Genomic DNA, 14,487 nt, shown 5'->3' on the forward strand with positions numbered 1-14,487 from the left:
TTTCCAAAAAAGTTGGTTTTCGCCTACTTTTTTCGACTCCTGGGGCTAAATTTTTCTCGAAAAAAACGATTTTGGCGAGATTGAAGCAAAACAATTTTTTCCAAAAAACTTGGTTTTCGCCTACTTTTTTCGACTCCTGGGGCTAAATTTTTCTCGAAAAAAACGATTTTGGCGAGATTGAAGCAAAAAAATTTTTTCCAAAAAACTTGGTTTTCGCCTACTTTTTTCGACTCCTGGGGCTAAATTTTTCTCGAAAAAATCGATTTTGGCGAGATTGAAGCAAAAAAATTTTTCCAAAAAAGTTGGTTTTCGCCTACTTTTTTCGACTCCTGGGGCTAAATTTTTCTCGAAAAAAACGATTTTGGCGAGATTGAAGCAAAAAAATTTTTTCCAAAAAACTTGGTTTTCGCCTACTTTTTTCGACTCCTGGGGCTAAATTTTTCTCGAAAAAAACGATTTTGGCGAGATTGAAGCAAAAAAATTTTTTCCAAAAAACTTGGTTTTCGCCTACTTTTTTCGACTCCAGGGGCTAAATTTTTCTCGAAAAAAACGATTTTGGCGAGATTGAAGCAAAAAAATTTTTTCCAAAAAACTTGGTTTTCGTCTACTTTTTTCGACTCCTGGGGCTAAATTTTTCTCGAAAAAAACGATTTTGGCGAGATTGAAGCAAAAAAAATTTTTTTCAAAAAAGTTGGTTTTCGCCTACTTTTTTCGACTCCTGGGGCTAAATTTTTCTCGAAAAAAACGATTTTGGCGAGATTGAAGCAAAAAAAATTTTTTTCAAAAAACTTGGTTTTCGGCTACTTTTTTCGACTCCAGGGGCTAAATTTTTCTCGAAAAAACCGATTTTGGCGAGATTGAAGCAAAAAAATTTTTTCCAAAAAACTTGGTTTTCGCCTACTTTTTTCGACTCCTGGGGCTAAATTTTTCTCGAAAAAATCGATTTTGGCGAGATTGAAGCAAAAAAATTTTTTCCAAAAAAGTTGGTTTTCGCCTACTTTTTTCGACTCCTTGGGCTAAATTTTTCTCGAAAAAAACGATTTTGGCGAGATTGAAGCAAAAAAATTTTTTCCAAAAAACTTGGTTTTCGCCTACTTTTTTCGACTCCTGGGGCTAAATTTTTCTCGAAAAAATCGATTTTGGCGAGATTGAAGCAAAAAAATTTTTTCCAAAAAACTTGGTTTTCGCCTACTTTTTTCGACTCCTGGGGCTAAATTTTTCTCGAAAAAAACGATTTTGGCGAGATTGAAGCAAAAAAAATTTTTCCAAAAAACTTGGTTTTCGCCTACTTTTTTCGACTCCTGGGGCTAAATTTTTCTCGAAAAAAACGATTTTAGCGAGATTGAAGCAAAAAAATTTTTTTCCAAAAAACTTGGTTTTCGCCTACTTTTTTCGACTCCAGGGGCTAAATTTTTCTCGAAAAAATCGATTTTGGCGAGATTGAAGCAAAAAAATTTTTTCCAAAAAAGTTGGTTTTCGCCTACTTTTTTCGACTCCTGGGGCTAAATTTTTCTCGAAAAAAACGATTTTGGCGAGATTGAAGCAAAAAAATTTTTTCCAAAAAACTTGGTTTTCGCCTACTTTTTTCGACTCCTGGGGCTAAATTTTTCTCGAAAAAAACGATTTTGGCGAGATTGAAGCAAAAAAATTTTTTCCAAAAAACTTGGTTTTCGCCTACTTTTTTCGACTCCAGGGGCTAAATTTTTCTCGAAAAAAACGATTTTGGCGAGATTGAAGCAAAAAAATTTTTTCCAAAAAACTTGGTTTTTGCCTACTTTTTTCGACTCCTGGGGCTAAATTTTTCTCGAAAAAATCGATTTTGGCGAGATTGAAGCAAAAAATCTTTTTCCAAAAAAGTTGGTTTTCGCCTACTTTTTTCGACTCCAGGGGCTAAATTTTTCTCGAAAAAAACGATTTTGGCGAGATTGAAGCAAAACAATTTTTTCCAAAAAACTTGGTTTTCGTCTACTTTTTTCGACTCCTGGGGCTAAATTTTTCTCGAAAAAATCGATTTTGGCGAGATTGAAGCAAAAAAATTTTTTCCAAAAAACTTGGTTTTCGCCTACTTTTTTCGACTCCTGGGGCTAAATTTTTCTCGAAAAAAACGATTTTGGCGAGATTGAAGCAAAAAAATTTTTTCCAAAAAAGTTGGTTTTCGCCTACTTTTTTTGACTCCTGGGGCTAAATTTTTCTCGAAAAAAACGATTTTGGCGAGATTGAAGCAAAAAAATTTTTTCCAAAAAACTTGGTTTTCGCCTACTTTTTTCGACTCCTGGGGCTAAATTTTTCTCGAAAAAATCGATTTTGGCGAGATTGAAGCAAAAAAATTTTTTTCCAAAAAACTTGGTTTTCGCCTACTTTTTTCGACTCCAGGGGCTAAATTTTTCTCGAAAAAAACGATTTTGGCGAGATTGAAGCAAAAAATTTTTTTCCAAAAAACTTGGTTTTCGCCTACTTTTTTCGACTCTTGGGGCTAAATATTTCTCGAAAAAATCGATTTTTGCGAGATTGAAGCAAAAAAATTTTTTCCAAAAAACTTGGTTTTCGCCTACTTTTTTCGACTCCAGGGGCTAAATTTTTCTCGAAAAAAACGATTTTGGCGAGATTGAAGCAAAAAAATTTTTTCCAAAAAACTTGGTTTTCGCCTACTTTTTTCGACTCTTGGGGCTAAATTTTTCTCGAAAAAATCGATTTTGGCGAGATTGAAGCAAAAACATTTTTTCCCAAAAAGTTGGTTTTCGCCTACTTTTTTCGACTCCTGGGGCTAAATTTTTCTCGAAAAAATCGATTTTGGCGAGATTGAAGCAAAAAAGTTTTTTCCAAAAAACTTGGTTTTCGCCTACTTTTTTCGACTCCTGGGGCTAAATTTTTCTAGAAAAAAACGATTTTGGCGAGATTGAAGCAAAAAAAATTTTTTTCAAAAAACTTGGTTTTCGCCTACTTTTTTCGACTCCTGGGGCTAAATTTTTCTCGAAAAAAACGATTTTGGCGAGATTGAAGCAAAAAAAATTTTTTTCAAAAAACTTGGTTTTCGCCTACTTTTTTCGACTCCAGGGGCTAAATTTTTCTCGAAAAAAACGATTTTGGCGAGATTGAAGCAAAAAAATTTTTTCCAAAAAACTTGGTTTTCGCCTACTTTTTTCGACTCCTGGGGATAAATTTTTCTCGAAAAAATCGATTTTGGCGAGATTGAAGCAACAAAATTTTTTCCAAAAAAGTTGGTTTTCGCCTACTTTTTTCGACTCCTTGGGCTAAATTTTTCTCGAAAAAAACGATTTTGGCGAGATTGAAGCAAACAATTTTTTTCCAAAAAACTTGGTTTTCGCCTACTTTTTTCGACTCCTGGGGCTAAATTTTTCTCGAAAAAATCGATTTTGGCGAGATTGAAGCAAAAAAGTTTTTTCCAAAAAAGTTGGTTTTCGCCTACTTTTTTCGACTCCTGGGGCTAAATTTTCTCGAAAAAAACGATTTTGGCGAGATTGAAGCAAAAAAATTAATTCCAGAAAACTTGGTTTTCGCCTACTTTTTTCGACTCCTGGGGCTAAATTTTTCTCGAAAAAATCGATTTTGGCGAGATTGAAGCAAAAAAATTTTTTCCAAAAAAGTTGGTTTTCGCCTACTTTTTTCGACTCCTGGGGCTAAATTTTTCTCGAAAAAATCGATTTTGGCGAGATTGAAGCAAAAACATTTTTTCCCAAAAAGTTGGTTTTCGCCTACTTTTTTCGACTCCTGGGGCTAAATTTTTCTCGAAAAAATCGATTTTGGCGAGATTGAAGCAAAAAAGTTTTTTCCAAAAAACTTGGTTTTCGTCTACTTTTTTCGACTCCTTAGGCTAAATTTTTCTCAAAAAAAACGATTTTGGCGAGATTGAAGCAAAAAAAATTTTTTTCAAAAAAGTTGGTTTTCGCCTACTTTTTTCGACTCCTGGGGCTAAATTTTTCTCGAAAAAAACGATTTTGGCGAGATTGAAGCAAAAAAAATTTTTTTCAAAAAACTTGGTTTTCGCCTACTTTTTTCGACTCCAGGGGCTAAATTTTTCTCGAAAAAATCGATTTTGGCGAGATTGAAGCAAAAACATTTTTTCCCAAAAAGTTGGTTTTCGCCTACTTTTTTCGACTCCTGGGGCTAAATTTTTCTCGAAAAAATCGATTTTGGCGAGATTGAAGCAAAAAAATTTTTTCCAAAAAAGTTGGTTTTCGCCTACTTTTTTCGACTCCTGGGGCTAAATTTTTCTCGAAAAAAACGATATTGGCGAGATTGAAGCAAAAAATTTTTTCCAAAAAACTTGGTTTTCGCCTACTTTTTTCGACTCCAGGGGCTAAATTTTTCTCGAAAAAAACGATTTTGGCGAGATTGAAGCAAAAAAATTTTTTCCAAAAAACTTGGTTTTCGCCTACTTTTTTCGACTCCTGGGGCTAAATTTTTCTCGAAAAAATCGATTTTGGCGAGATTGAAGCAAAAACATTTTTTCCCAAAAAGTTGGTTTTCGCCTACTTTTTTCGACTCCTGGGGCTAAATTTTTCTCGAAAAAATCGATTTTGGCGAGATTGAAGCAAAAAAGTTTTTTCCAAAAAACTTGGTTTTCGTCTACTTTTTTCGACTCCTGGGGCTAAATTTTTCTCGAAAAAATCGATTTTGGCGAGATTGAAGCAAAAAAATTTTTTCCAAAAAACTTGGTTTTCGCCTACTTTTTCGACTCCTGGGGCTAAATTTTTCTCGAAAAAAACGATTTTGGCGAGATTGAAGCAAAAAAATTTTTTCCAAAAAAGTTGGTTTTCGCCTACTTTTTTCGACTCCTGGGGCTAAATTTTTCTCGAAAAAAACGATTTTGGCGAGATTGAAGCAAAAAAATTTTTTCCAAAAAACTTGGTTTTCGCCTACTTTTTTCGACTTCTGGGGCTAAATTTTTCTCGAAAAAATCGATTTTGGCGAGATTGAAGCAAAAAAATTTTTTTCCAAAAAACTTGGTTTTCGCCTACTTTTTTCGACTCCAGGGGCTAAATTTTTCTCGAAAAAAACGATTTTGGCGAGATTGAAGCAAAAAATTTTTTTCCAAAAAACTTGGTTTTCGCCTACTTTTTTCGACTCCTGGGGCTAAATATTTCTCGAAAAAATCGATTTTTGCGAGATTGAAGCAAAAAAATTTTTTCCAAAAAACTTGGTTTTTGCCTACTTTTTTCGACTCCAGGGGCTAAATTTTTCTCGAAAAAAACGATTTTGGCGAGATTGAAGCAAAAAAATTTTTTCCAAAAAACTTGGTTTTCGCCTACTTTTTTCGACTCTTGGGGCTAAATTTTTCTCGAAAAAATCGATTTTGGCGAGATTGAAGCAAAAACATTTTTTCCCAAAAAGTTGGTTTTCGCCTACTTTTTTCGACTCCTGGGGCTAAATTTTTCTCGAAAAAATCGATTTTGGCGAGATTGAAGCAAAAAAGTTTTTTCCAAAAAACTTGGTTTTCGTCTACTTTTTTCGACTCCTGGGGCTAAATTTTTCTAGAAAAAAACGATTTTGGCGAGATTGAAGCAAAAAAAATTTTTTTCAAAAAACTTGGTTTTCGCCTACTTTTTTCGACTCCTGGGGCTAAATTTTTCTCGAAAAAAACGATTTTGGCGAGATTGAAGCAAAAAAAATTTTTTTCAAAAAACTTGGTTTTCGCCTACTTTTTTCGACTCCAGGGGCTAAATTTTTCTCGAAAAAAACGATTTTGGCGAGATTGAAGCAAAAAAATTTTTTCCAAAAAACTTGGTTTTCGCCTACTTTTTTCGACTCATGGGGCTAAATTTTTCTCGAAAAAATCGATTTTGGCGAGATTGAAGCAAAAAAATTTTTTCCAAAAAAGTTGGTTTTCGCCTACTTTTTTCGACTCCTTGGGCTAAATTTTTCTCGAAAAAAACGATTTTGGCGAGATTGAAGCAAACAAATTTTTTCCAAAAAACTTGGTTTTCGCCTACTTTTTTCGACTCCTGGGGCTAAATTTTTCTCGAAAAAATCGATTTTGGCGAGATTGAAGCAAAAAAGTTTTTTCCAAAAAAGTTGGTTTTCGCCTACTTTTTTCGACTCCTGGGGCTAAATTTTTCTCGAAAAAAACGATTTTGGCGAGATTGAAGAAAAAAATTAATTCCAGAAAACTTGGTTTTCGCCAACTTTTTTCGACTCCTGGGGCTAAATTTTTCTCGAAAAAATCGATTTTGGCGAGATTGAAGCAAAAAAATTTTTTCCAAAAAAGTTGGTTTCCGCCTACTTTTTTCGACTCCTGGGGCTAAATTTTTCTCGAAAAAAACGATTTTGGCGAGATTGACGCAAAAAAATTTTTTCCAAAAAACTTGGTTTTCGCCTACTTTTTTCGACTCCTGGGGCTAAATTTTTCTCGAAAAAATCGATTTTGGCGAGATTGAAGCAAAAACATTTTTTCCAAAAAACTTGGTTTTCGCCTACTTTTTTCGACTCCTGGGGCTAAATTTTTCTCGAAAAAAACGATTTTGGCGAGATTGAAGCAAAAAAAATTTTTCCAAAAAACTTGTGTTCTTGCGCGAGTTTTCTTTCGGGGTATGTTTCGGATGGCTTCAGCTGCGTTTTATAATTACCCGGGTGATTTTGGTGGAAGAGAGAGTTTTGCTTTATTGCAACTATCTTTTATAACCTTTTTGTAACTCCCTTTTAGTTCCCCTTTTTGACGTAACGGGTTCGGCCCTATAAATCAATTATGGCCGTAATTGCCATAATTGCCTATGTTTTTGTTTACGTGTTTGAATGTCAATTTTTGCCTGATCATCCTCCGCCCCCTTGACACTCGTCAACAATTATTCTCCACGTGGTGATAAGCTCAGTTTGTTGCCTCCGGTAGCAAGCAAATTTTAGCGATTGGCCTAACCGAAATTCCCTTTGCAGTTCTTAATGTTACCACACGTGTCAAACTATCCGTGCCGGGGTGCGTCTCAACTATCCGCGCGAGTGGCCATTGTGTTGTAGGAAGAGCCTCGTCCATCAGGATTGCCAGTCTGCCAGGTGCGAAATCTGAATTGCTGCAGGTCTTCATCGTATCCCTTTGCATCTCTTGTAGATACTCGCTGGCCCAATGTTTCCAGAAGCGCTGGACGAGCAGTTGCCACTTCTGCCACTCGCTCAGGGTGTACGTCTTTCGGTTTGAATAGTCCGGCTCGGGGATGGCGTTCATGGATGTGCCTATAAGAAAATGTGCAGGTGTTAAAGCGGCTAAATCGTTGGGGTCGTCCGACATAGGTAACAGCGGACGCGAATTCATTGCTGCCTCTATTTGGTGCAGCACAGTGATGTATCCTTCATAAGGCAGTCTCGTGCTGCCCAGCTGGCGAAACAGGTGCCTTTTGGCGGTCTTCACTGCAGCTTCCCACAATCCGCCAAAGTGTGGAGCCCTTGGTGGACTGAAGTGCCAAGTGATGCCCATATCAGCACAAGTCGAAACGATGATGTTGCTTTGCTCCTCATCATGGAACATCTCGAATAGCTCACTAAGCTCCCGGGCTGCGCCTTCGAAGTTTTTACCGTTGTCCGAGTAGATATGGGACGGACGTCCTCGGCGCGATGCAAACCGTCGAAGTGATGCTAGGAAACCAGCAGTGGTCAAATCACCCACTAGTTCCAGGTGAACAGCCTTCGTAGCAAAGCAAACAAATACGCAGAGGTATGCTTTGGCGGGCTCTGCTCGTTTGTGGATCGGTCGTAGGTAGATCGGCCCAGCATAGTCCACTCCGAGGGTCGCGAACGGTCGATTCGGTGTGATCCGCGATGATGGTAACTGCCCGATTTGTTGCTGCGCAAGTATGGGCTGTTGGCGAATGCATCGTAAGCAGTGCCTAACGACGCTTTTCACCAGATGTCGTCCGTCGAGTGGCCAAAATTCTTCGCGAATCTGGGAAAGCAGCAATCTTCCGCCACCATGTATGAGTTCTCTATGAAGGTGCTCTGCGATGCGGCGTGCGAAGATGTGCTTCTTGGGCAGAAGAATTGGATGTTTCGATTGATAAGGCAGTTGTGAGAGCTTGAGGCGCCCTCCTACTCTCATAACTCCTTCGCTGTCGATGAACGGGCTCAGACGTCTAAGTGGTGAGCGCTTTGGAACCACCTCACGCATCCTCAACCGCTCGAGCTCCGTTGGAAATGCGTCTTGCTGTGCCAGCTTGCATAGCACAGTTTTAGCAGCTTCCATGAGGTCCGGAGTGATAGTTGATGATGCTGGGGGCTCCAATGGATCGCGGCGAGTACGGCACTTCTCCTTAGCATTGCGCACGAATCTAAGGCAATACCCAATGACGCGTAGAAGCTTGGTGTATGATGAGTACCGCTCGAACCAAGGATGCACTGTCTCGATGACGGCAACCGCTGCACTCACTTGACGAATCTCTAGCTCGGCACCATCCGCAACCGTTGGTGTTGAATTTGGCCATTCAGACGCTGGACGAATTAACCACTCTGGACCGCTGCTCCACAGTGCACTTTTCACGAAATCTGCTGCGGTCACGCCTCGTGATACCAAATCAGCAGGATTCGAACATCCCGCAATGTGTTTCCAGGGATGGAGATGTGAGTAGGCTTGCACCTCCGCGACGCGATTGCCTACATACGTTTTCCAATTGTTGGGCGGTGAACTCAGCCAATGCAGCGTAACTGTCGAGTCGGACCAAAAATATGACTCCGCTGATTCGAGTCCCATCGCCTGCTTCACACGATCGTATAAATGCGCTCCTGTAACGGCTGCATTAAGTTCTAATCGCGGTAATGTAACCCGTTTTAGTGGTGCTAAACGTGACTTCGATGCTAATAGCGAGATTCGTACGTGTCCTTGTTTGTTTTCACAACGCGAGTAAATACATGCACCGAACGCGGCTTCAGAGGCATCACAAAACGTATGTAACTGAACGCGAGAATCAGGTAAGAGAGCGTAGCGATCACTTTTATAACCGGAAATAATTGGCCAGTCGGATTTAATGGATGTCCACTTTTTATAGATGCTGTCAGAAACAGGATTATCCCAGCCAGGCTTCTGCACCCACAATTCCTGCATCAGCAACTTAGCGCGAATGATGATCGGCGATATCAATCCTATCGGATCGAACATTCGGGAGATGCCAGAGAATATTAACCGCATTGTGGGGTAGCTAGTGTCGGCGTCGATCCGCGACTCGAAGGATAAAACGTCAGCTTCGGGCTCCCAAGCGATACCGAGTGCCTTTATCTTCTCGTCGGGCATAAATTGAAGCGTTGACTGCGTTCCGATCTGATCCTCCGTCAAACCAGAGAGCACGGCCAACTTACTAGAGGTCCATTTTCGCAGAGAGAATCCACCCTTTTTTAACAATTCATCGAGCTCCTCTCGTAGTTGCTTTGCTTGCTCCTCTGAATCAGCACCACCGATGAAGTCGTCCACGTAGAAATTTTGAACCAAAGCTTGTGCAGCATGCGGAAAGTTCGTGCCTTCATCCTCGGCCAACTGCAGCAACGTACGCGTAGCCAAAAAAGAAGATGGAGCAAGCCCGTAGGTCACCGTATTCAGCTCGTAAGTCTCCACTGAAGCATCCGGTGAGAATCGAAACAACACGCGTTGAAACCGACGGTCATCAGGATGGACTTCTATCTGCCTGTACATTTTCGCGATGTCACCAACGAGCGCTACTTTGTAGGTGCGAAAACGAAGAATTATATCCAGCAACTGGTCTTGCACTACTGGACCGACACGCAATGCATCGTTTAGCGAATATCCAGTAGATGTCTTCGCTGATCCGTCGAAAACGACCCGGAGCTTTGTCGTCGTACTAGATTCTTTCAAAACGGGATGGTGCGGTAAGTAATACCCGTGATCATTGTCTGCTGGAGACGTGGGAGTCATGTGCCCCAGTTCCAAGTACTCTTTCATGAACTTGTGGTATTCTTCTTTTAGGTCTGGATCACGTTGGAGTCTTCTTTCGAGAAGTATAAAGCGGTTCAAAGCCATATCCCTTGACAGTCCAAGTTTGTCAAAGAAATCTGGTTGCTTCGGAAGACGAACTATGTATCGACCCGATGGATCCCGCTGGGTTGTGTTTCGGTAAATAGCCTCACATTGGCGTTCTTCGGGTGAGTAGCCATCGTTGAACCATAACTCTTCTGATTTCCAAAACCGCTCGATGGATTCTTCTAGAGTTGTCATACAAATTACAGCTGTCGTGTGAGCAACATTAGAAGTGCCTTCCGAAGGCTCTGGCGATCCAATCGAACCAGTGACGACCCATCCGAATACGCTTTCCTGCAGCGTTGGAAGGGTAGGTGCTAGTTTGAGCTGGGCGCTACCTTCGAAGAAAGCAGCATAATGTCGAGCGCCAAGAATAATGTCGATTGCCGAAGATTTGTAGAACTCTGGATCGGCTAGGATCAGCTCGGACGGGATGTTCCAGCTCGTCGTGTTAACGTCCCGCAGCGGCAGCTTAGCCATCAACTTGTCGACAATCAAAAATTCGACACCCACTTCAAACTGTTTCGTTCGTGAGGCAATCTTCGCGTGAACGGATTCTTTCAGCGGACGGGTAGATTGGCCTGCACCCTGCAGCATAACATTAACCTTCTTTCTTTTTAGCCTCAGTCGATGAGCGAGCTGACTGCTTATCATATCAGGCTGCGAGGCACTGTCCAAAAGTGCTCGAGCTGGATGAACTAATCCGAAAGAATCAACTATATTGATGATGGCAGTTTGGAGCAAAACCTGCGTTGGTGCTCGCTCCATTGCTGCTGCGAAAGTTCGCTGAAGATTTGCCGTGTGATCGTTAGTGGCTGGTCCAATGCTCGCAGCTGGCATGGCAGTGGAGAATGTTCCGGCAGAGTGATCCTGTGACGTGTGTGAGTGCAACATAGTGTGGTGTTGTGAATTACAGTGGCGGCATTTGTACTGCGAAGTGCAGTCGCGGGCGCGGTGATTGTCTCGAAGGCAATTCAAACATAATCGTGCGTTCATTACGGTGCGATGGCGTTCGTTCGGGCTCAATGCAATGAATCGGGAACACTTTGCAATAAAATGCTCTGAATCGCACAGAGAGCATTTGCGTACAGCATTTGATGCCGCTGCAAAGCTTCCTAGCCGCGTGGGTGGCATCCGTTTTGTATGATGTTGCGCTTCGCTAAAACTGACATCCTGCTCCTTGTTCACCGATAGCGTTTCAAGCACTCGCATACGGCGCTGCAAGAAAACAATCAGGCTAGCATACGTCGGGCTTTCTTCGTTTGATGCGTGCTCCTCCCAGTCCCTCAGTGTGCTTGTTGGCAACTTGGTGCACAACAAGTGTTCCAGCAAAACACCCCATGTATCCGTCCTTTCCCCAAGATGGTCAAGGGTTTTCTTGTGCCGTTCGAACTCGTCCACTAAGAGGTGCAGTGCGGTCGCGGTTTCCCTTTTCGCGGGCGTCATAGTGAACAGTGCTTGCAAGTGACGTTTTTTCAATAAATATTCGTTGGAGTAGCGCGCCGTTAATGCCTGCCACGCTATCTCGTAATTTGCCGCGCTAATAGTGATCGCTTCTATCACTTGTGCTGCTTCACCCTTAATCGCTGCGCGCAAGTAATGAAACTTTTGGATGGCGGGAAGATCACGGTTGTCGTGAATCAGACACTCGAACGTGTCCCGAAACGTAAGCCATTCCATGTAATCCCCATGAAACTGAGGCAGTGATATGGTCGGAAGTTTAATACCAGCCAAGGAATTACCGGTGGCATTAAATGACGAGCCTTGTGAGGGTCTTTTTGCCTTCAGTTCTGCTTCCACCCGTATCAAACGAGGCTCGAAATCGGCGCGAAGAGCTTCATTTTGCTTGACCTCCTCTTCGGTTGTAGCTCCGTCTTCAAGCTCCTGCTGCAGCTTTTCAAGATCTTCACATAACCTTTCGAACTTGGATATTCTGGCTTCTACTTCAACAAGATCACGGTCTTGTTGAAAATCGCGAACGAAGCTTTCGTAACGGCTAAGTGAAACGAGAAGGATCGCTCTTCTCGACGAAAGGATGATGGGTTCCGCGGGCATTTTGAATCGAAAAACGGCGTACGTAGCGTTTATGGTATCGCGCAATGAAAACGGCCCGAAATCGCGAAGATAAAATTAACCAACGTTCGTATTTCAAGAATCCTGGTCACGGCACCAATGTTCTTGCGCGAGTTTTCTTTCGGGGTATGTTTCGGATGGCTTCAGCTGCGTTTTATAATTACCCGGGTGATTTTTGGTGGAAGAGAGAGTTTTGCTTTATTGCAACTATCTTTTATAACCTTTTTGTAACTCCCTTTTAGTTCCCCTTTTTGACGTAACGGGTTCGGCCCTATAAATCAATTATGGCCGTAATTGCCATAATTGCCTATGTTTTTGTTTACGTGTTTGAATGTCAATTTTTGCCTGATCATCCTCCGCCCCCTTGACACTCGTCAACAATTATTCTCCACGTGGTGATAAGCTCAGTTTGTTGCCTCCGGTAGCAAGCAAATTTTAGCGATTGGCCTAACCGAAATTCCCTTTGCAGTTCTTAATGTTACCACACGTGTCAAACTATCCGTGCCGGGGTGCGTCTCAACTATCCGCGCGAGTGGCCATTGTGTTGTAGGAAGAGCCTCGTCCATCAGGATTGCCAGTCTGCCAGGTGCGAAATCTGAATTGCTGCAGGTCTTCATCGTATCCCTTTGCATCTCTTGTAGATACTCGCTGGCCCAATGTTTCCAGAAGCGCTGGACGAGCAGTTGCCACTTCTGCCACTCGCTCAGGGTGTACGTCTTTCGGTTTGAATAGTCCGGCTCGGGGATGGCGTTCATGGATGTGCCTATAAGAAAATGTGCAGGTGTTAAAGCGGCTAAATCGTTGGGGTCGTCCGACATAGGTAACAGCGGACGCGAATTCATTGCTGCCTCTATTTGGTGCAGCACAGTGATGTATCCTTCATAAGGCAGTCTCGTGCTGCCCAGCTGGCGAAACAGGTGCCTTTTGGCGGTCTTCACTGCAGCTTCCCACAATCCGCCAAAGTGTGGAGCCCTTGGTGGACTGAAGTGCCAAGTGATGCCCATATCAGCACAAGTCGAAACGATGATGTTGCTTTGCTCCTCATCATGGAACATCTCGAATAGCTCACTAAGCTCCCGGGCTGCGCCTTCGAAGTTTTTACCGTTGTCCGAGTAGATATGGGACGGACGTCCTCGGCGCGATGCAAACCGTCGAAGTGATGCTAGGAAACCAGCAGTGGTCAAATCACCCACTAGTTCCAGGTGAACAGCCTTCGTAGCAAAGCAAACAAATACGCAGAGGTATGCTTTGGCGGGCTCTGCTCGTTTGTGGATCGGTCGTAGGTAGATCGGCCCAGCATAGTCCACTCCGAGGGTCGCGAACGGTCGATTCGGTGTGATCCGCGATGATGGTAACTGCCCGATTTGTTGCTGCGCAAGTATGGGCTGTTGGCGAATGCATCGTAAGCAGTGCCTAACGACGCTTTTCACCAGATGTCGTCCGTCGAGTGGCCAAAATTCTTCGCGAATCTGGGAAAGCAGCAATCTTCCGCCACCATGTATGAGTTCTCTATGAAGGTGCTCTGCGATGCGGCGTGCGAAGATGTGCTTCTTGGGCAGAAGAATTGGATGTTTCGATTGATAAGGCAGTTGTGAGAGCTTGAGGCGCCCTCCTACTCTCATAACTCCTTCGCTGTCGATGAACGGCTCAGACGTCTAAGTGGTGAGCGCTTTGGAACCACCTCACGCATCCTCAACCGCTCGAGCTCCGTTGGAAATGCGTCTTGCTGTGCCAGCTTGCATAGCACAGTTTTAGCAGCTTCCATGAGGTCCGGAGTGATAGTTGATGATGCTGGGGGCTCCAATGGATCGCGGCGAGTACGGCACTTCTCCTTAGCATTGCGCACGAATCTAAGGCAATACCCAATGACGCGTAGAAGCTTGGTGTATGATGAGTACCGCTCGAACCAAGGATGCACTGTCTCGATGACGGCAACCGCTGCACTCACTTGACGAATCTCTAGCTCGGCACCATCCGCAACCGTTGGTGTTGAATTTGGCCATTCAGACGCTGGACGAATTAACCACTCTGGACCGCTGCTCCACAGTGCACTTTTCACGAAATCTGCTGCGGTCACGCCTCGTGATACCAAATCAGCAGGATTCGAACATCCCGCAATGTGTTTCCAGGGATGGAGATGTGAGTAGGCTTGCACCTCCGCGACGCGATTGCCTACATACGTTTTCCAATTGTTGGGCGGTGAACTCAGCCAATGCAGCGTAACTGTCGAGTCGGACCAAAAATATGACTCCGCTGATTCGAGTCCCATCGCCTGCTTCACACGATCGTATAAATGCGCTCCTGTAACGGCTGCATTAAGTTCTAATCGCGGTAATGTAACCCGTTTTAGTGGTGCTAAACGTGACTTCGATGCTAATAGCGAGATTCGTACGTGTCCTTGTTTGTTTTCACAACGCGAGTAAATACATGCACCGAACGCGGCTTCAGAG

The 14,487-nt window shown here is 42.7% G+C and overlaps 1 protein-coding gene across 1 annotated transcript; it reads right to left on the bottom strand.

Annotated features, from left to right (window-relative positions):
- Positions 1–6,823: 6,823 nt before the first annotated feature.
- Positions 6,824–12,019, bottom strand: LOC131271309 (uncharacterized). Its single transcript, XM_058272708.1, has 2 exons — positions 11,135–12,019; positions 6,824–10,834 (listed from the first exon to the last, which is right to left on the bottom strand). Exons 1-2 carry the CDS (start codon positions 12,017–12,019, stop codon positions 6,824–6,826), a joined length of 4,896 nt encoding a protein of 1,631 aa, XP_058128691.1.
- Between the last annotated feature and the right edge of the window lie 2,468 nt (positions 12,020–14,487).

The sequence above is a fragment of the Anopheles coustani genome, unplaced genomic scaffold, assembly GCF_943734705.1.
Source record: "Anopheles coustani unplaced genomic scaffold, idAnoCousDA_361_x.2 scaffold_827_ctg1, whole genome shotgun sequence".
Lineage (NCBI taxonomy): Eukaryota > Metazoa > Arthropoda > Insecta > Diptera > Culicidae > Anopheles > Anopheles coustani.